The sequence below is a fragment of the Bacillus rossius genome, chromosome 1, assembly GCF_032445375.1.
Source record: "Bacillus rossius redtenbacheri isolate Brsri chromosome 1, Brsri_v3, whole genome shotgun sequence".
Lineage (NCBI taxonomy): Eukaryota > Metazoa > Arthropoda > Insecta > Phasmatodea > Bacillidae > Bacillus > Bacillus rossius.
In genome coordinates, this window is record NC_086330.1 from 105510326 (window position 1) to 105533302 (window position 22977).

General features: G+C 37.6%; 1 protein-coding gene and 1 non-coding gene across 5 annotated transcripts in view; both read right to left on the reverse strand.

The window, feature by feature from the left end:
- Positions 1 to 15251: 15251 nt before the first annotated feature.
- Positions 15252 to 22977, reverse strand: part of LOC134541467 (uncharacterized) — a 182180-nt gene continuing 174454 nt past the window's right edge. For all 4 annotated transcript variants that reach the window (XM_063384958.1, XM_063384950.1, XM_063384970.1 and 1 more), the window contains 2 exons: positions 18910 to 19068; positions 15252 to 15479 (listed from right to left, as the gene is read on the reverse strand). In XM_063384958.1, coding sequence (XP_063241028.1) covers positions 15326 to 15479; positions 18910 to 19068 — 313 coding nt within the window. In that variant the 3' untranslated portion in view covers positions 15252 to 15325. The remainder of the gene's footprint in view (positions 15480 to 18909; positions 19069 to 22977) is intronic.
- On the reverse strand, positions 17036 to 17162 carry LOC134528665 (small Cajal body-specific RNA 8). The gene has a single exon (XR_010074418.1). It is a non-coding gene; the product is annotated as a small Cajal body-specific RNA 8 (non-coding RNA).

Genomic DNA, 22977 nt, shown 5'->3' on the forward strand with positions numbered 1-22977 from the left:
TTTCAGTGTATCTTATATAGTCTATTTATGCATATTATATAACAGATTTAAAAACTCTTAATGTGTATATTACGATCACAGTGAAAACTTTTTCTTTAATTTTTTTTTTTCAAAGCCATATATTTTTTACATAGAATATATATATTGTAAACGTAGAATAGCAGTGTATCTTATGTAGTCTATATATGCATATTATATTACGGTTGAAAACTCTTAATATGTATATTACTATGTTTAATTTTAATATTTTTTTTTATCGCCATATTATATTCTGCCATTTAAATTTTTTTATTCTGATAACGGATTCGTAATCAGTGACACGAAAAACCTCCTAATTCAAAATTTCAGATTGTTCCCTTAACTTTTCGACTTTTGGCCGCATAATGTGGCCTTCGGCCGCACTGTGCGTCGTGGCGTCGACCTGCATCGCGACAGGCGGATGCAGGGAGCTCAGGCGACTCTTCACGGTGCGGCGTCCCAATGTTGCCAACTTGCGACATTTGGGTGGCATCTCGGGCGGCAGGGCACTTGACCGGTGTTCCGGTACTGCGGCGATCGGCGTCGGAATCGGGCGTCGTGGCGTCTCGGTCGTTCCGAGCGTCGCGTCCGGTGGGCATGTAGGCAGCGTCAGCGTCGCGCGCGTCTGTCTCACTCAGGCAGGTACAACCGGCTGTGCCTCGAAGCCAGGCGGACACAGAGGGGCAAATCCGGGCGGGCACAGAGGAGCGAACCCAGGCGGCGGGGCAGCTCTCAGGCGTCTCGGCTTCATGGCCCTGGACATAGTGTCGCAAAGCGTCCTGTTTGCGACTGTGCACTCGGGTGGCGGTGACGACGGCATGATGACGTCGAAGCCAGGTGGTGGCGACAAGGTGACACGAAGCGTCGGCGTCAAGTCTGGTGGGGTCCGTGGCGAGTCGTGTGGCGGAGACGATGCGGGTTTCGCCGGAATGGACCTTGGTGGCGTCGGGACGGCGGTTCGGTGCGGTGGCGAGGTCATTCCAGCGTCGGGAGGTGTCTCCGACACGAGGCGGGTGCTGGACCGCGTCGCAGACTGCGGCGAGACGGTCGTCGTCATGCGTCGCTCGGTTGGCTTCGGTGAGTCAAGCATCATCACAGTCGGGATGAGTGGCGTCAGGTCGGCGAAACGAGGTCTTGCTGGCGATGAGGCGTTTGGACCAGTGTCGGGAGACGTCAGGTCGACGAGAGGTGCCGGGGTTGGCGGCTCCAGGACAGGAGGTGGCGGGAGCGGAATTGTCGACGTTGAGACGGCGAGCGTCGGTGTCGGGATAAGTGGCGTCGGGTCGACAAAACGTGGTTGTGCAGGTGATTGCGTCTCGGACTTGTGTCGGGAGACGTCAAGTCGATGAGCTTCGGCGTCGGCACGGCGTCATGACGACAGGCGTCGGCGTCTTCGTCAGGGCGGTAGGCGTCGGTAACGTAACACGTGACGGTGCGGGTGACGTCAGGACGTACCTTCTTGGTGCTGGTGTCGGCGTCGTGCGTGAGGAGTCGGCTTGGCGCTGCGGTGACGTTCCGGCAACGGGCGGCGTCCTTGACACGTGATGCGTCGGCGAGTCGAGCAGCGTCTTTTTCGGCGTGGTTGGCGTCGGCGTGGTTGGCGTAGGCGTGGTCGGCGTTTCGGGAAGTGTCGAGGCGTGTCTTTGAGAATTTTCCGGCGTCTCTGCCTCGTACTGCACCTGGGTGGCTAGGTAGGCGGTGCATCGTGCGCACGTAAAGGTAAAATACTTGCGCAGTATTGTCCATTCACGCTCGCCGATACAGCCACGATGCCACAGGCCGGCACATTCCTGGCAGCGGTATCCCTCGCTACTACCTCCAGGACACGACCTAGCGCCGCACTTCGTCACGCCGTGTATGCGGTATTCCGTACAGTAGCCACACTCGTATCCGGCAGCAGTCCTGCCATGCAAGTCCCAACTCGGGCAGGGGAAGTAACACCCGATACATTCGTCTGCGTACATATTTACACACGTGGTACTCCTCACACGAACAGTCCTCACGTCCACGTTCTCACGATCTACTCATGAATCCACATCAGTACTGCGGTAACTTACTGCGCTCGGAGTGTGTTGTTGTTGCCAGGAATGCAGCCACCTGGCTGCTCGCTTCATATTCTCGGAAGCGCGCGCGCTCGGCTGGTCACGTGGCCGCTCGGTCCCGCTATCTCTCGCGCTCCGATGTACAACCGCCTAACACGCGCTTACTCGTGTGGGCCTGGTATTCACGACACGTTGAATATCTCGCCACACGCTCTTGGGTGCCATTTGAGGGCGTACCGGTGTTGAGGTGTGAATATCGGAAGGAATTAGTGGGCGCCACCACGTGAGTGGGCACGTGGACCCGGCTGGAGACTCTAACCCAGGGCGTTACATGGCCCGATTGTGGCGAGATATTAGCCCTCTAGATGTTACACGCAGCTCCTGGCTCTACCTAAACCCGCTCTCAGCGTCGGGCACGCTTCTAATCCGCAGTGGGCTCTCAGGGCGTCCCACATGCCGCTGGCCAGGTTAGGAACCCACGTGGCCCCCCTAACACAAAAACACGTAACACAGTTAATTGGTTTTTATTCTACTCACGGTATACGTCCTTACACGCTCCTTCACTGATACAACTGTAAAATGCCCGAGGCACGAATCAGATTAGGTGAGGAGGCGAACCACGCACGTGGTCGCTTCAAGGCAGCGACACGACCGCCCTCGGCCGGCGGGAGAGAGAGACTGGGCTGAGCTCATCGCTTGCGGGTGGCAACATGGCGCCCTTCGCGCCGAACACAATTACCGTTACAACTTTGCTGTAGCGTGCCCCGGGTTACTCTTAGAAAATACATAACTAATTTTACAATAATTATTAGATTACTTCCATGTCCAGACCGTCTGTAATAATAACTTATAAACATAAAACAGGGTTTAAATGAGTTTCATGCTAGTTCCTCCGTCGCCCGCTAGGGAGCGACCGTGTTCGTGCTTGGACCAACGACCTAGAAATACATAGACTGCTGGTACATATGCTTTCAGCGCCATTTGCTGCTGTCGACGGCAATCTCTGGAACTACTCTTCGAGTGAGTGAGACAGAAACATGTTTTGACAGAAGAGGGGGCAAGATCGTATCCATTGTTTATTGTTCCTTATGGACAAATGAAACTACTAGTTAGTTTTTCAAGTCTAATTATTCGTAACAAGTAAGGTTACCTTACAAAATGTGTAATATTAAAGCAGCACAATATAAATAATACAGTTGAATTCAATCAACCACTGTGCCTAGTTGGAATTTCCGTAAATAAAAGTTTGTTATGGTCTTGTATTGACAATTTTATCCCCGCGATTTCGCTTATCTTGGCTCACGTAAAGTATTTGTAAATGTACCGTTTTAAAATGATTTACGTAACAATTGAATTAAGCAACTTTTTAAGTTAAATAGGCCTAAGTTATATAATAGTTCAGTTGCCGAAACACTGTGTTTATAGTTGAAAGGCCTTTTACATGACAAGGTCCGGTATAGTCTACTAGGATGCAATTAAAGAACAGTGAATTGAAAAAACACAGCTGTGCTTGTTTCCTTAAAACTGAAAGTGATCGTAGGTGTGTGTGGTGAACTATAGTATGCTCACAGAATTATCCTGCCCCAACATTTGTCTAGCTAAGCACGTGGAAGTAAGGTCCCTTAGCTACTTGCAGCATGCATAGCTTCTTTCTGTTCCAGTATCGTATGTAGCAAATAATAAGCGCTACATATCTAAAATACATTATGTACACCTTGGCTAGAACATACAATTTAGCAGAACCCTGTGGCAGGCAAGTTAAACATACCTTTAAAAAAAACCTAAGTGGCTGTATTTTTTACGACGAAAGAGTTAAGTTCATTTTTTTTCACAGTTAATTATGGCCTAATCACCACTAAGGCTATCTGTGTTGTGATGAGTTTGAAAGTACATATTTGTGATGTTACATCGTGCATTAATAGATAACAAGTTTGTTTATTTTTAGGCTTTTATAACAGCAACTTTTTTCCATTTCACAAGTTTTATCAGGCAAGGGGTGAGAAAGAGGACAAAGAGAGAGAGAGGAAAACCACTATTACAGAAAGGTGACTGAAGCAAGGGAGTTTCAGAAAATGTTGAAGGGGCTGAGGGATTGAGATGTTGGTAGAGGCAGTACTTGCTACAGGGCTGAAGGCCAATTGCAAGAGAAATTCAAATTCATTTCAAATACATAACACCAAGGTATTCTGGGATGGATTCCTAGTGGTTTCACCTCAGACTACCATTATGTCGAAATTGTTTCAAACAATGCATTCTCTTGCTAATCCATCACACTCTGTACTCATTTCATTCTACACAAATGCTTGTATAGTACCTTACACATAGCCTATTTTTAAATGAAGTGCCTAGGTAGCTACACAGAGATTGGCATTAATTCAGGTTATATATTGAGATCAAAAAATTTAACATGACTAGCTGACATCAAGTAATCAAAGAATGCTTGCTAAGCCTTAATTTTAAATCATCATGATCATATGAAAAAGTGAATGTTATCAGATAGCTTCCTGCACACCTATTTTTTTTTAAATTTTTTGTTATTAGGGCTTTCTTGAGCCTGACTCAGTTTTTATAATCAAAATACCCTTTGATTTATTTTGAGAGTAATGTTTTAACATGTTGTTTAGGAGTGTGAGCATAAGACACCTGTATCACAGTTAACACAGTTAAGTGCAATTTTTAAGTTAATATTAACTTAAGTAACAATTTTTTCAAGTTTAAATTACTTAATAATAAATATTACTAAGTAATTGTTGTACCAGTAATTATTACAGAGAAATAAATTGTAACCAATAATAATGACAATTGTAAATAACTTGGAATATTCCTTGACATATCAAAAGTTTTTGATATTGCTGAGCACAAATTATTTGAAAAACTGTAGGACATAGATATAAAAGGTATTAGCAAATAAATTACTGTTATCATATATGACAAACAGGAAGCAGATTTAACTATTTATTTTCGCTTTGTGAATCCCTCTATGTGTCTTTCAGACAATAGGGATATGAAGCATGTCAATGATACATAGATATACATGGTGTAATAATTAATATATTACAAATACATATATACATGATGAGAAATCTATGTACATACACTTTGACAAATATGTTTAAACTTAGGAAATAAGCTACTTCCCTTTTAAAAGTACTGAGTTGCAAAGCTATTTACATTACAAACATGATGTGATCTGTATAATGTAGCTAAAACAACCAATTAATAAATATACACACACAAGTGATCACACACCATTGCATACACATGCCCTCCTTTAAACTTTATTTACATACATACAGAAAAGAAATACTGAGTGTATAAATGGTATGTTTACCTTTTTTAAATAAAATTTAAATATTAATGGATGGTATAAAAGTGTGAGCTTAGAGTAAAGCCATCAATATTTATATATGCAAGTTCCCAGCTTTTCATATGATTTTCAGAGATAGTTGAAATAATAACAAAAAAAAATTCTATATATATGTACACATACACACACACATTGCATATCACTCACAAAAATACTCAGGAGTCCTGCAAGGTCGTTGGACCTCTTCTGCTACTGATATACATTAAAGACAGAACTACTGCAGCCAAATGCAAAGTTACATAGATATATCGTTGGCAGATTCTGCTATAATAAGGCGTGAAGTCAAATAACCTGATGGTATGTTTAAAACAATTTATCTCCAAAACTGAAATAAAACCAAGTGCATTTTTCTCAATATGAATGTTATGTACATCAAAACACTACACCGTTGTCATAGCAGCGGTAAAAACTAGGTCCCCCTCCGACAATATGGTGAAATAATTTGCAGTGACACATATATGCACATCAAAGAAGTAACTCTTGACCTAGAAATGGCAATGACTTGGTCAGTTTTAAGTGACAATATAGTGGATAAATCAACAGTAACAAATGTACATACATCAAAACACTTGGTCTGTTGCAAGTGTCACTAGGCTACAGTAAATAAACCAATAGTAAAAAGTGTATTTTTTATGAAAACACCTTATCATTCCTTTGGTATTGGCAACAATTGGCAGTGACAAATACATATTTAACTCACTAACAAAATTGGCTCTAGCAAAGTTATATAAATCAACACACAAAACTATAAAAATAACCTAAGGAAATAATTACAAAATTGAAACCTCCCTTTTTCTGTACCCCATAAAATGATTGAATAGGGTTACAAAATTTACAGAATACCATAATGTCATAACAATCAAAACTTGACATCTCAATCATAAAAGTTGTTTTAGCTACATCATAGTTTATGTGGAGCATAACTGCACTGACTAAACAATGTTTCTAAAGTAAATGTTTACAGTTTTATCCATAGCCCATGTTTACCAGATGCACGTAAAACTCTGTTCCTACAATTGTAGGCAACACACGAATTCGGCATATCGACGCTTCGTAGCCTCTTGATCTTGGCTGTTACAACAAAACTGCTAACAAATATCTTGAAGATAAAGCTTGGAGGAGATAAACATATCGCTTGGACCACAATAAACCACAAATTCACGTTCGTTTCATAAAATTACAGTCACTTCGCCATGCTTTCCTTGCTTTGGGATGGAGGTTACCGCTTTGTTTTGCCCCGTCAACTGTCAAAGTCCATCATAACCAACATCATAACATTGAGTTTCAATTGGAATCAAATATGGCGTCCTATTAGCAGTCTATGTATTTCTAGGTCGTTGGCTTGGACTCATAAAAATAACAACAGATCATGAAGTTATTAATTAAAAACACATACATGCATAATCATCGTTACACTGTTTTGGGATGGAAAGAAAAAGGATTACAATATTAATTAACATATTTAGGGGTGCGGCGCACTGCATCTAAGCGCCCTCTTGCCGGGCTATAAACACACGTACACACGCACGCACGAGCGGGAGGTTTGAATAGAGATGGTGGTTGGGCGGTGTCATATCGGGCTCAAAGGGGCCGCAGGCCCGGACGACGTCAAATTATATAATCGCTTTTCTTCTTAAGAATTGCAAGTTTTACAAATACCTAGATTTAAGGCATATGGGATATGATTCAAGGTTAATTTTTCAGTTGGAAGTTGTAAAAGTAATTCGTTTTGTGGATCCTATAGTAAAAAGACTTTCTTAGGCTTCACCTTCACAAAAGCCACAGGAAAACCAATAGTAAACTTTCTTACTTTACTTTAACAATATTTTATCGTGCCCGTCCAACGTGACTAGTTCTAGAAAAAAAAAATTGGTTGTCTGTAAAGTCGGTTTACGAACGATAGTTTAACGTGACGTCATAACAAAACATTGATGAAATGATTGCATACTTTATGAATAAAATTGAAACATTTTAATTTTAATAATAAAAAAATAAATACTTGAAATTATACTAGTAATCAGATTTTTAAAATGCAAGAATAATAAACCTTTATTGCCGAAATTGTTGTTGTAATAAGCAATGAAAACCACATTATTTTTCACTTCACTTTATAAACAGTCGAGTGGAAGAGAGATAGATGCGGCGCAAGCGTACAATGAGCGTAACGGGACACAGTGTAATGGAACAATGTGTGTAACGGGACACAGCGTAATGGAACAATGTGTGTAACGGGACACAGCATAACGGAACAATGTGCGTAACGGGACACTTCTTCGTGCGTGACGCCGGCGTTCATCGATTTATTAGACGTCATGCCAAAAATTTATCAACGATATATTTTTATTTTCTCTGATATTCAACTAGTAAAAAAAAAGTGTGTGTATGTATGTATGTATATATATGTATGTATATGTGTATATATATGTATACATACATACATATATATGTTTATATATATGTATATATGTATATATATACATATATATATATATAATATTCACATCTTGAAACTCCATAAAAGACAGTACACCACTGATTTTATTCCTATACTTCAGATACCCAATTTCTGTAAAATCTTGTTATATAAGATCAAGATTATTGTTAAGCTGTCAATAACACCCACCTCCCACCTTTCCACTGAAACTTATCACCTTATTTAAAAAACTTTTATTATGGAAACTTCAAAGTACTAAAATAACTTAATTTAGAGCAAATAACTATTGTCTAGTTATAAATGAAGCAAAGTTGAGGTTGCCTGCTTTTTCATTGCAGTACCACCTTAATCTGACTGAGCCTTTCAGGTTATAATTATAACTAAAGGGAGCATTCCTCATTGAGAGGCAGAGGTTCACTCTAGGAAGCCCAGTTTGGGCTGGTTGTAACAAAATAATAATTTAGGGCAAATATTCTAACGCAAAGTGACAAATGATGCTAAAAAACCATATTAAAAACATGCAAGTGCCTGGAATACATTTTGACTAATTATATTAAATGAACATTTACTTTAGTTCAAGGGCCTTACAAAAAAAGGACTGTAGCACATTTGCATTTGTTGTTTGGGCACAAACTTAGTCCCCAGATATTTTCCCAACATTAATTGCAAGCTAAAAATGTCACACAAGTGGCTATCATTATGGTGTGTGAACTTTTATAGACCTTGAATCATACTTGGTAAATAGTTTGCTAAAGAGACAAAACAAGAGTCCTAACAAAAGGAAAGAAATTCAAAGCAAAACACCGGGATAAGTGGTTATATATCCCCCCCTTTTTCCTTCTCCAAAATGTATTTCTGTGTTCTCTCCCCTTTGGTTTCACATCTAGGGCAAACAAAAATTTAATGTGGGCATCATGGCCCAAGATCCCACCTCCTCACATGGCCCATCCAACTCTTCTACTGGACCATTCTCTTGTCCTATATTTATCATTATCACACAAGCTTTAATAAATCTGATACTGCACACCACATGGGCCCACACATCTAGTTTACAGTAAGATAGGGGAGTTGATGATGGTGACAAGTCCATCAATGGCCGGCCAATCCCCAAACATCACTTGACTACACGCTACCCTTCCTGCATTGTTACAGCCAGCATGATTTGATGTATAGGCTTAGGTCTGGGATGCACTTAAGTCCCTCCCTAACCCTGATTCCTCATAACCATATTACACCTTGAGTTAGGTTAGAAAAAAAAATTAAATTTGGTTCAAGTTTGAAAACTTAAAAATTTATAAAAAAAAATTCCTATTTCTAGCAAAACCTTTCAGAAAAAATGATTTTCTATATGACTTTATCCAAAAATTACTGTGTGGCAGCTATAAAACTCAAAAGAAATTTTAAAAAATTGGTTTCAACTAGATGTATGTCAAAGTGTGTATAGTCTACCAACAAACATAGATTACAAATAAAAAGCCAGAAATGTTATACAATGGTGTCTTAAATGATTAACAAAGTACGATTAAGATGGGTAGTACTAGTTAAGAGTTAAATTAATGGATAAATTAGGAATTAATATTGTGCTACAATCAAGGATGTCGAAGACTTAAGTGAACTGTGAGATGGAGCAGCAATTAAATGCACTGGTGTAAAAAACCAACTGCGGACGTCGGCCACGTTTCCCAGTAGCAAAATATACATAAAACTTTACCAAGTAAAAAAAAATCATCTACTTTAAACAATTTTTTTTAAGACAGGCAAATAATTGTAGGTGCACCATAAACAAATTTCTGAGATATATTTTATAATACTTAAATGTTTCACAGATATACACTGATTGTCCACTTACTGAAAAATTTTCATCTTGCTATAGATATTCAGCTTAATTAGTTTAAAATGCCATTCATTTGTAAAATTATCTTTTATAAAATGCTACATTACCGCAACATATTTTTTGACCGTTTTCAAATAATTCTACAAAACGAATCTCTTCACACTTAGCTAGAAAAAACCCAGTCTTGTTAGACTTTCAGTGACCATGACTCACCTTATATTTATACTTAGCCATTTGTCTAGGACACGTGTGTGTACAATTAATTTTTTAAAATTTATATGTCACGTTAAAAAGCACATCCACCATCTTTGCCGTAGATTTTCTCACCTCGCAAATCAAAAGTGAATGTTTGACTAGTAAGATGACAAGTAATTTCTCTTGCTCTTTGCTTCAGCAGGAGTGTGAAATAAACCACAGCAGTACTATAGGTATAGCGCGACAAGGAAAAGATCCTGCGCAGATCTCACTGCCAGCAGACGGTCACATGATGAGCGCGTCAGGAAGTGGAGGGGGTTAGTAATGGAGCCGCTGTCTGGCTGATAACACCTTCGCGCTCTGCTGTCTCGCAGTCCGTATTACATGAACCGATCTACGTAATGGCTACTACGTTTGGGTTTAAATCACGTATTAAATCTGGCACGCCAGTGCGGGAACAAGCTCGTGAGAGTGTTTACAATGTTGTAACACATCTCAGTAAACAAAAACAGTTGTATAAATTGACATACAATGTCACGGAAACAACAAGTGCTGCAACAGGTGTCTCAGTATCAACAGTTAGACGAATTTTAGCAGAAGGTAAGGCGAAATTAAAGAGCAAAACCAGTTTAGCTTTTTCGACAATCATAGAGCATAGGAAAATAATTGAAGTAGACGATTTTACATGTGGTGCCGTGCGGAGAAAAATTCACGAGTTTTATACAGTAAGGAAATCGGTTCTGACATTAAATAAGTTGACTAGGGGCGCGGTTACACGGGAGTCTGAACTACTTCAGGTGAACATGTTCAGCTGTTGAGTGCGGTTACACACAGTCTGAACATGTTTTGTTCGAGGCCATTTCCCATTTAACTTAAACAGGTTGGCAAAGTAGTTCAGATCGACATATCTTCTACATTAGCCTCTGATTGGCTGTTTAGAATATAAACAGTCCTTTGCAGAAATCCAAGATGGAAAGTATCCTGGCACAAGTAGAGTAATATTTTACCGAATGCAACAAAAAAAAAAACAGGTAATTATATTACTTTTTTTAAATTGATCCTGACATTAATTATCTTAAAACTGAGATAGGTACTCTCGCTCAAAAATAATAAAAAATAAGTTTAAAAAAATTTACTGTGTATGTTGTTTGAATTCCCGATTTGTAAAAAAAAATATTGAGTACGTAATATGAAAACACATTAAATTTCTGCTGATAATACTGTATAAACAAGTGAGAAAATCCCACGTTTTCTGGATACAAAATAGAGATCAACAACAGTCATTCGTTGACAGTAGACAATAGGTTTTAGAGCTGAACACACTTTTCAGCAACTACCGTGTAACCGTACACTTTCGCGTTTGTAAACGTGTTTACTTAAACATGTTCACCTGAAGTAGTTCAGGGTCCCGTGTAACCGCGCCCTAAGGCTTTGCAAGAAGACAACGTTTTGAACTTTAGCAGGGAATATTTGCGGAAGTTGTTGAATAGGTTAGGGTTTCGCTGGAAAATGTGTCAATCGAAGAGAAAAATTTTGATTGAAAAGCCAGAAATAGCTGCTTGGAGAGGGCGCTATCTTGAACAAATGTGTGAGTTACGTGAGGGTGGCAGAACCGTAGTTTATGTTGATGAAACTTATGTTCATGCTACACACAACGTAAGTTCTTGTTGGCAGTCAGATACAGAAATAGGCATCCTAGAATCCATTGGGAAAGGTCCAAGATTAATTATTGTTCATGCGGGTGGAGAAGAAGGCTTTGTTCCGAATGCTTTACTTATTTTTAAGTCAAAACAAAAATCTGGACAATATTAATTTTGAAAACTTTTCAATGTGGGTGAAAAGTAAATTACTGCCAAATTTACCTGAAAAATGTGTTGTAGTTCTGGACAATGCCAGTTATCATAATGCACAGCTAAACAAAAAACCTACAGCATCATCCTTAAAACAAGACATCCAAAACTGGCTAGCAAAAAACAATATTTCATTCTCTTTAACAATGACCAAAGTGAGTCTTCTGCTTTTAGTAAAAAATGTGCCAGAAAAGAAACAATATAAAATAGATGCACTAATCACGGAGTGTGGCCATGATATAATTCGCCTGCCTCCATACCATGCTGATTTGAATCCGATTGAGCTGGTATGGGCAGACATCAAAAACAAAATTCGGGAAGGAATCTCTTCATCGCTAGATGATAAAAGAAAATTGTGTGAGGAATTGTTCAGCAGCTATTCTGTGGACAAATGGAAAAAGTGTTGCAAGCATGTGAAAAATATTGAAGTGGACTATGTTAACAGTGACAGGAGAATTTACATTGAAATTGATAAAATAATAATAAATGTTGGATGTTCAAGTGACACGGACACTGCAAGCGATACAGACAGTGAGGAAAGCAGTCTTTGTGATTTGGAATAGGTGAGTTTGTTAATATGTGGGCTAAATTTTTTTCCTTGTCTACGAAGTGGTTTTTTTCTATGCCTGTTTCAATGTTTTGAAGCAGTACTTACATTTAAAATGGATTCTAAACCACTTCGGTATAATCTTTGCGCAAATATAATTAACTTCCTCCACAATAAATTAGACTCGGTGAATCTAAGTTTTTTAGCCATGAATTTGAATGAGCCTTTAAATTTACATACATATATTAAAAGTTTTATTATATATATTAAAAGTTTTAATATATATATATATTAACAGTTTTAATATATATATTAAAAGTTTTAATATATATTAAAAAGTTTATATATATATATAAAGTTTTAAATGTTTGTGATTTAGACGACGAATCGATACATGAATCTTCAATCAAAACACCATCATAAAATTACAAACATCAAAATTGGAAAAACAATAACAATAATGCTATGCCATGAGGGATGTAGACTTTAATCAGGAAAACTTATTTAAAAATTCTGAGGCACAATTTAGTTGCCACTGTGGTCAAATGATGAAATGAAATGCATAAGTACGCTGTTGGTGTTCGTGTAAGACAGGCTCAGGCGTGACGAGTTGGTTTGCCACCCCTCCTTTCTCACCGTGATAGAAGTCTGTGGATGCGCAGACGAAAATCTGACAACGCTCTTTTGTTCGTTGTCGCATTATACTTGGCATTCCCAAAATGTGACACTTGACCATGTGGTGATTTTCTGGTAATTCTTCTCTACACAGTTTTCACGACCAGCATAATCGTGAACTTGCCACGTGTGTGTGATGTATCCAAGTTACATTTTTCCAATATAACTTCAATATATATGCCTCACCGAATTAATCCCATCAATTCGTGAATTATTTTTAATTAAAATTGCGACCTAATGATTGCTAGCAAATTATATTAAATTTTTCAAGTGAAACAAGCATTAATAAATATATTTTTTTATACAAAACTGACATACCTAGAGTGATATTAGTAGGTATTTGGATGTATAAATATTTAGTTTATTAAACACTGAGGAATGTAAATATGAAGTTTTAAATAAGTTATATTAAAAATATTAATTACACATTAATAGATACAAATTTATACACTAGATGCAAAATTTTCCAGCCCATACTTATACACACATATACTTAATTTACACATATGTATATGCAAACAAATAAATATAAATTTAAATGGCAGATTGCAACAATTATATTTTGTAATCCCGTAGGCCTATCATGTTAACCTTTTTTGTAGGGTTCCTGCTTTAATAACAAATACCATAAATTTTATTATACTAAAATAACTACATGTGTCAGATAAACAGTAGACATTTTCTAATAATTTTTAACAATTCAACAATTTACTATGCACAAAGTGACAGTAGTTGTTTTTTTAAATTATTTTCCAACAACAACTTTTGTTAAAATTCTATCAATACTGTTTAATATAGTTTGTTAAAATAACACAAATTTTTGGGGATGAATTATATTAAATCAAATAAAAGCAATAAATGATTTTGGGTTATCAACATAAGTTGCATAAATAAAAAAAAAACAATAAAGCAAACTATATTAATTATGCGAAGAAAATATACCTATGTCATTGTCGGCAAGTTAAAACATGTCAATTTAATTATTTAAAAAAAACAAAATACCCTAATTAAAATTAGGACTGTTCTGATACCTCAATTTCCGATACCGATTCCGATACTCCGATAACACCACTGATTCCGATACCACTGCCGATACCACAACCGATACTCTCAATTTTTATTTGTTTTCTTACAAAGAGTTAAAATTTTAAGTAAAATGTATGTTAAATTGTAATATGCTAGACATTTTTTAATCAATTGTGTTTATTTTATTTACATATTAACAAATTCTGATTTTGCTCCTGAAAAGTAACTGTATTTAGGAGTGCTTGAGATTACACTTCAAAAAAATCAACTGATTCACATGATCTGGCAGCAGAGATGACCTGTGGTCAGTTACAATCAACCCTGCTTGAGAAAATATTTGCTCTGAATAAACTGATCCTGCAGGAACTCCAGTACTCTGCACATGAATGCTTGAGTGAGCAGAGTGGTGTGCTCAGGTAACGATCAATCTACTGGCACAAACATTAACACAAACAAAACAAAAACAAAATTTAACATCCTTTTTTTCCCAATAATGTTCTTTAATTTTAATGTCATAAATAAATACATTACCATCACGGTAAATATACATCTTGGTTGTTACGGTACCTACATAGAATCTTGTTCTTTTTATGGTAATTATCTTAAAATAACTATTGGGTTTGTACAGTAGTTATGGTACATCATCCATATTTCTTCGTAAGTTGTTGTTCATTCGTCTTTTCTTCATATTTACATGCACCATTACTATTTGAGACACGATAAAATACGGTAAGTTGTGTATTTACAAAATCGTGATTGAGAGGTTATGTGTCGGTCTTGCTAAATAAAGATAATGTACCTTTTCGTTCATTTCCATGCACTGAACCAATAAATTACTGTTGGTTTCAGTCCTCTCAATTACTGTCACTTCAAATATCTGGATTTGTTTACTTTAGGTAAGCAATGCCCAAACCTGAAAAAAACTTCCTATCTTGTTTGTATGTTGTTTAATTATGGGGATTTGTTTCTGAAACATGAGAAATTCTTTGTTTGTAAGGTAAGCTGTAACAGTATTTATGGCTTGGACGTGAAATAGCAAATAAAATATCTCTACCGATATCTGCACCGATACTACTACCGATTACTGTGAATCGGCTATGACCTTAATATCGGCCGATAACCGATACATGTATCAGTATCGAAACAGCCCTAATTAAAATATTTAAATGCAAAATACGTAATCTGGCTCAAATCTGGGATGAGGACAATGACAAAATAATATAGGAGATTATAATCATAATGAAAAAGTAATAATATGACATATTACAATCTTTACAAAAGATAAGTTTAATTTGATCTTGTTACACAAAATCACATACAATAAATTTCACGATTCTTTACAAAACTTTGATGTTAGAAGAATCTTCTTCCATACAGTTTTTTTCTTGGTTGATATTGAACTTTGGATAGTTCTCACTGATGCAAAGGATAACTTTCATCAAACTCTCTTCATAATCGTCAAATCCATTCTTCAGCTTCGCAAGGTTTTGCCTACAATCAGAACCACTACTAGATATAACTAGTTACAATTTTTAGAAACTATACTTTTATTTACAGTTTTTAACTGTTAATTCTCATTACATAAGCAAGAAGTCAGCCTTTTTTCTAATTAAAATGGTAATATTAATCATTTACAGCACAATGAATTTTTTTCCTTAATGATACCTAACTACACATCTGGAAGAGAGAAATCACCTATGAGTAATGTCTAATAAAACCAAAAACTATAAGGTCATGGTAAATCACTAGAAAAGAGCATTTGTTCGGTGTTTCTTCAAATTTAAAGTAAATTGTGAAAATGGGCTATAAGTAGCTACTGGAATGATTATTAATTTTCTTTGTCCCCTAAAATACATAACAGGGTTATACAGTGCATGAGTTGCCATGCATAGCCTATTAAGACTTTTCACAAAGCAGAGGCCTTCAATACCACGTCACCCAATTGGTCAAAAAAACCCACAATATCCTCTGTAAAGTCCACCACACAAACTTGACTCTCCTCTATTATTAGTCACAGTGATAGCTCTGAATATATATACTGTAAAGAAGTCGCCAGCCCAGGTTAAAATTTCTAATATGGTTTTGAGGTAGTTGGTTAATTCACCGCCGCAATCGCCACCATCTCTAGGGCATCGACTTGTGGTGGTCCCTAGCGGACAAGTGTCGAACTCTTCAAACACCCCTTCCCCCTCCCGTTGAACGTCCTTGAGCTGCAGTGCTGCAGTGATAGGTGGGGGGTGCGGGGAATGACAGCGGGCGACAGTGCTGCGCTCTAACGTGTACATAACTAAGACGATACAGGGCGTTACGGCAGCACACTGCAGCGGTGAAGTTGCCAAACTGCTCTTCATACGCTTCTGAAAAACGTAGAGTAAATCCTATCCACTCGCGACTTCTATACAGTATATATATTCAAAGGTGATAGCCAACAACAAAGCAACATATTTAGAAGTGTTAAGTTATGCTAAGTGGGACTTGGCATGCATGTGGTTAACGGGGTCTTTAGATGGTAACACTTAACGACACAATCAGGGAAATTGAGGATTGTATCCGCAGGCCCATATTAAGAAACCACCCCTGAATTTAATTGAAGCAATTTTGTAAAACTATGTAAACTTTAAACCAGGACGGCCTGATCAAAGTTTAGATCCTGGTTCCTCTGGGATGCGGGTCCAGTGTATTAACACTGCATAAACTTTATTCATTTCAGAGGCATAATTTAATGAGGGTAAGTTCTTAGAATGTGTGGAAATTATGACAATCTTGAGAAAGCCTTTCACCAATAATTCAAGAGTTTGACAGAGACTAAATATTCTACGTATTACTCTATTCACCACAGAGCCAAGTTAGGGTGACAATTAAAAACAGGAAAAAAAAATATTGAAGCCTCATAAAGTAATTACTTAAAAAATTAATTACATAATAAGAAAAATCAATTGAGTTTTCGTGAAAAAATGTTAATAAAAAATCCTACACTGGAACATCAATGTGTAATAAAAATTACGGTGATGACACATGGTACTGGCTTACTTAACACCAGCAACAGTAACTGTGTGCTCCGTATCTGTCTGCAAGTAAGACCTTGAAACTTTGCAGTCATCAGAAAGCACAATTTTCTGTAGGGATTCATTAGTGACAAGTAGTTAAAATAAACGACTTGCGTATCTCATCCCAGCTACAGTGCCATGAGGTTATCTAATTAGGCACAGTTAAAGCAATGAAACAACAAAAAATTGCAATAAAAACCACACACACTTTAAGGTTAACGAATAGTAATTTTTTGATTATCTTGTTACGTGGCCGTGGCCTCTGATCTTTAATAAAGCGGGGGTTTTCGGTAAATGCTTGGATTTTAAGGGCGCCACCGTGCAACGGGCACGGACCTATGCGAGACTCTTTACCAGGGTCGTGACGTCGCCCATGTGAGACGTGATTTTAATTTCCCCCTGAAGCCAACCTAGTACTAATACCTGCCCGCTCTCAGCGTCGGGCACGCTATTACCTACGCAGTGAACTCTTAGGCGTCCCACACGCCGTCACACTCGAGATGGTCACACATATTTAAAAAAAAAGAATAGACATTTAAATTTACACGCCCTTATTTATTTGGCCATCTTCGATTACACACGCACACAATTTAAACTGTAACAAATGCCCGCGGCACAAATCGGTTTAAGTGCAGTGACCAACCACGTGGTCACAGCTCGACTTCGTACAATGCTTGAGAAAAGACTGATAATAGTCACAATGTAATTATTAAAACAGTCCCCTGACCGAGAGAAGCTCCGAGGACTAAACGAAAAAAGATTTAAAAAGAATTAAAGATGAACAGAATTACTAAGCAGAGATGAACAAGCGGTGAGGTCCCCGGAGTGCTGAAGCGTCTTCTCTCGGTCGTTGATGGCGGAAGACTGGGGTGAGCTCAGGGCTCTGCTAGCTTAACATGGCATCCTCCCGCCGAAACAATTGCCGTTAATGGTATATTTGATTCCGTGCCACGGGGAACTAAAGCAACACGAAAAAGGTTCTTAAAAATTTACGTGACATTTACTGAATATTAAAAAAAGGATAATAGAAATTACAATTATTAAGGAATATATTTAAATGTTGTCTGGCTTCTGTTTCCTTCGGTGTGCTTCGTGAATGTTCGGAAACGTCCTTATAATTAAATACATAATTCTAAATAAAAGTACATAAAAACCCTCCCGGCCGATCTGCCGTCACGTCGCACTCGGGAAACAATAAAAACAATTTACAATGATGCATTTAATTATATTATGGGTGCGGCGCACTGGCTCTACAGCGCCCTCTTGCCAGGCGACCAACACACGGACACACGCATGCACGCGTAAGCGGGAGGTTTGAATGGAGGGTGGGTGGTGTTTGGGCAGTGGCATATCGGACTCAAAAGGGGCCGCAGGCCCGGACGATGTCAATTTAATGTCCAATATTAATTCAGTTTATAACTTGGGAAATAGTTTTATATACATCACAGGTTTCCAAATGATAACAAATCATCAGAAAGGTGTCAAGCGGACATCCTATCCTATAAATTAATATTAAAAAATATTTCACTACTATCTAAAACTTATTTCAAACACTAACTGCACTGCCCTTATTCCCTGCATAGATACCAATGTCATCAGTGTGACAGTGCTGACAAATAAATATTTCACTACTATCTAAAACTTATTTCAAACACTAACTGCACTGCCCTTATTCCCTGCATAGATACCAATGTCATCAGTGTGACAGTGTTGACAAGTTATTTTAATAACAGTTAAATTTATTTCATAATAACTTACCTTTTTTCATGTTACTTGTATGTGAAATTCATCATGCTTTGTTATTGTATTAAGACAAAGCCTTTTTCAATTGAGAGAAAAAGAGATGATTTACAATAATATAAGTCTATACATACCTCTCATTTGGATTAATTAAAAATATGTACACAAGCTGTGGAGACAATGTGTCATCAATATCCTGATCTGAATGAGGAAGAAAGTTCTTCACGTTGAAGTAAACATTTGTGATCAGTTCATGATCTGGAGACAAGTCTTCCAACGGAGTGATTTCCAACCTGCAAAAAATGTTCAAACTCAAACATTTAGGATGCGAATATTTGTGGTGCAATAAACACAACACATTAAAAAAAAATTAACATGCAATTTCTTACCTAATATCAGCTCATAAAACATTTCCTGGCCAAAACTGAAACTTTTTAAAATATAGTAAACAGCTACAACCAATCTATTAAAAGTGTTTCCTGATAAATTGCACCAAAATAGTTTGAAGCTTGAAAAAATCGGGAAACCTATAGTTCATAGGGATGAGAGCCACACCCTAACAGTTGCGAAGTTTTCCAAAGTTTGCTGATCAATTGTTATAAAAAACCATATTGTAAGATTTACATATTTTAAGGTCATAGAATATTTTAAATAACATTATTACCTAACCTATCTTTCATTTTAGTTACGGAACCCTAACCAAACCTCAAGAAAAAAAAAATTATAACACTGACCAAACCTAACATTTTACGTTGGTAAAATTTGGAAATGTTTATGTTGTGGTTGTGGCTTTCATCCCCATCAATTGTAGGCTACATAAAAAATCTTGATTTGAATTTTATGTTTGAGGATTAAACCTCAGATTATACAAAAAGAATTAATACAATGTATTATTCCAAATAAATATTCTTTATTAACTAAAAACAGACAACAGCAGAGGCCACAACACGGTGCATGTTGCAGCTATTGTGTAAGGTACCAAAAACCGGTATGTTATAGCTATGCATAATTATTCCAAAGCAATGCAGAAATATACAAAAAAATTTAAATAAAATCTTAATTAATTTTTCAATGAAGACATATTTCACGAATAAATTGAAGTAGACGGAATCTCGAAACTCAGGCTAAGTAGGAAAAGAGACCATTCCCGAACTTCGGAAAAGTAATTTTTCTTCTCGGGATACCTAAGGAAAACCAATTTTTTAAATAGTAATAACCTCGGGAGAACTAATCACATTATTAGAAAACCATTATATGCCTATGTTTTCTTCAAAAGCTATGTCACGTAACAAAAAATAACTTTGCACACGTATTGACGAAAGCACAAAGATACGCAAATCCAACACGTTCAAAAAGGCTGTTAAAAATAAAAAACCTGACTAAATAAAGTACTCAATCTGATCATGTATCCACATGGACAGTAGTTTATCACTTTATCAAACAGAACTACAGTAGTTTAGAATGGGATAGTGCACATCAGAAATAAATGTCGGTGTGGAGATTGTCGTGGTGCGCGTACTTTAAAAGTATAGGCAGTGGCACAAATAAAGGCTAGGCAGGCATAAGGGGTTGAAGTACGTGAAAGGCAAAGCTCGGTGGCAAGCACGTGGGCGACTAGGTTAGGGATGTGTGGGAGGGTGAAATGTAACGGCTGCGGCAAAGTGTGGAGGAAGAGGGATAGTGGCATCCAATGTGATACGTGCGACGAGTGGTTTCACTTTTCTTATGGAGGTGTGACGGAGGGATAGAAGGTCTCGAGAATGAAGAGTGAATTTGCAAGAAGAATGGCTTAACAAAGGAAGGTAGGTTAAATGCCAAATGTGCGAAGGATGGGAGGAGTCAATTGCTGATGCAGGGTGTCTACCCATGTTGGGTCACATAATTCCTGTACAATTCCCGTACACTAATAAAAAAGTTCATGTACATTTACAGCTTACACTATCAATAATTAGGATAATAGCAATGTTAAAAAAAATTGTACAAAACAATGTTCACAAAAAATATTTTTACCAAAAACTTGGATTTCAAGAAAATTTGTCACAGAAAAGTTAGGCCTACCTTTATGTTGATAAAATTTAGCTCATTCTAGGTTACTTTGCACTGCAGCCAAACTTTGCCACATGGCGACTGTCAAATTTTTAACTATATACTTGTACCAGTTTAGTTTTTATTATTTTTGTTTACCATGTCTGTATTTTTGGTAGATATAACTTATACTTGTTGATGTGTCCTAGACCATTTGTATAAATGTCGATAGTCAAATGGATGAAAATAAATAAATAAACTACACGCACCCAAAACAATCGTGGCAGCAGCGCTGTTTTAGAAAGATGCATGTGACTCGCATGACCTTGCGCGCGATATGCCAATTGCCAAATGCCAATTTTGCCAAACAAGTTCCTGTCCAACAGAGTACAGTACACCCGCCCCTCGAAGTAACACGGTAATCCATCCAAACAAAAATGGAGCACTAATCAAAACAGCGCTAATCAAATACGTTTTTAACATAAAAGAGTGCATGTTAAACAAAATAATTTGTTTTCCCGCCTTTGAAATATGTATGTTTACTGTACCATACTCCACATTTATCCCTTTTAAAAATTGGTTGTCTGTAAAGTCGGTTTAAGGACGATAGTTTAACATGACGTCATAACAAAACATTGATGAAATGATTGCATACTTTTATGAATAAAACTGAATAATTTTTATTTTAATACTAAAGGAATAATAACTTTTCACTTCACTTTATAAACAGTTGAGTGGAAGAGAGAGATGCGGCGCAAGCGTACAATGATCGTAACGGGACACAGCGTAACGGAACAATGTACATAACGGGATACTTTTTTGTGCGCGCAGCCGGCGTTCATCGATTTATTAGACGTTGTTACGTCAAAAAGTTTTTTTTTCTGGAAACGTAATGCGCTGTCAACTCAACTAGTGCAACCTCGCATGCATGAGATTAACTGACCTCGAAAGCTGCTGACCTTTCTCGCCAGATGGAAGTAGTAGCATAAACATGGCTGTATAAACACGCTCCATGGATATATTAGCGTAATTTTATTGCTTGTAAAACTTTTAACTAGACATAAGAAAACAGGCATCAAAAAATTGAATAACTATTATGGAAAAGTGAAAACTAACTTTTTTTTAATTAGTTCTTTTATTAAAATTATACAAGTGCCGAGATTAATTAAGTTGCATTGTGTTTGATACAAGAGTGCTGTTGCCATTATGCACGCGTGTAAATTAAAAAAATTTGTGGACGAAAAAGAATTAATTGGCGCTTATCAAGCAGCGTTACTTCGAGGGGTGGATGTATACTCACACAGAGCAAGACTGGCTTGCAGCTGTCGCCGGCCGGCGCAATTATCTTTGTCATACACGCTTAATTTTTATACACACGTGATAATGGTCGCTTGTTTACAAAAATAATACGACAAGGCATATAATATGATTTTTGACTCGTGACCACTGAAATCAGCATAAAATTCTTGCATTATATGCCGGCAAATACGATATATTTTGCAGGTATGTTGTCTACTTTCTTCCGATGTTCACGAAACGAAAACAATTTTTTATTAAAAAGATTTATCATAAATAACTTCTGCACACACACAAAGATGCATTATTATTATTACTTACCATCCGGACGAACTTCAACAAAAACCACACTATACAACACGCAAAAATAAACTGGATGAAAATTTAAGCATGAGCGGGAACGACCATTAACGAACGACCACAGTAACAAAAGAAACTGGGCGAGTCCACGCGCCTTACACATGTGGTTATCACGATTACGCGGCAACTTGTGTTGGTTGTTCCCATCGTCTGCATTCAGCACTCTGCAGTAAAGCACCAGTATATTGTAGAGAAGCAATAATCACACGATTCATGATTGTATTGCAGTAAAATTTTCGCTTTTTAATATTAATATATAAATGTTGTTGATGGGCCGGGAAAAGTCAAAAGTTCCCGGACATCGGGTTAAATTCCCGCACAATCCCCGTATTTTTCCCGGGCAGTATAATTCCTGTACAATTCCCGTTTTTCCCGGTCGGTAGACACCCTGTGATGGTAAGGGAGTCAGGGCAGTCGGGTGTAACCCAGGGGAGGTAATGGTTGTGAATATGTTCTGTGAGACGTTAGTTAAAGGAGGAGAGGTGTGGAAAGCGGAGGAAGCTAAGGGAAAGAAATGGAAG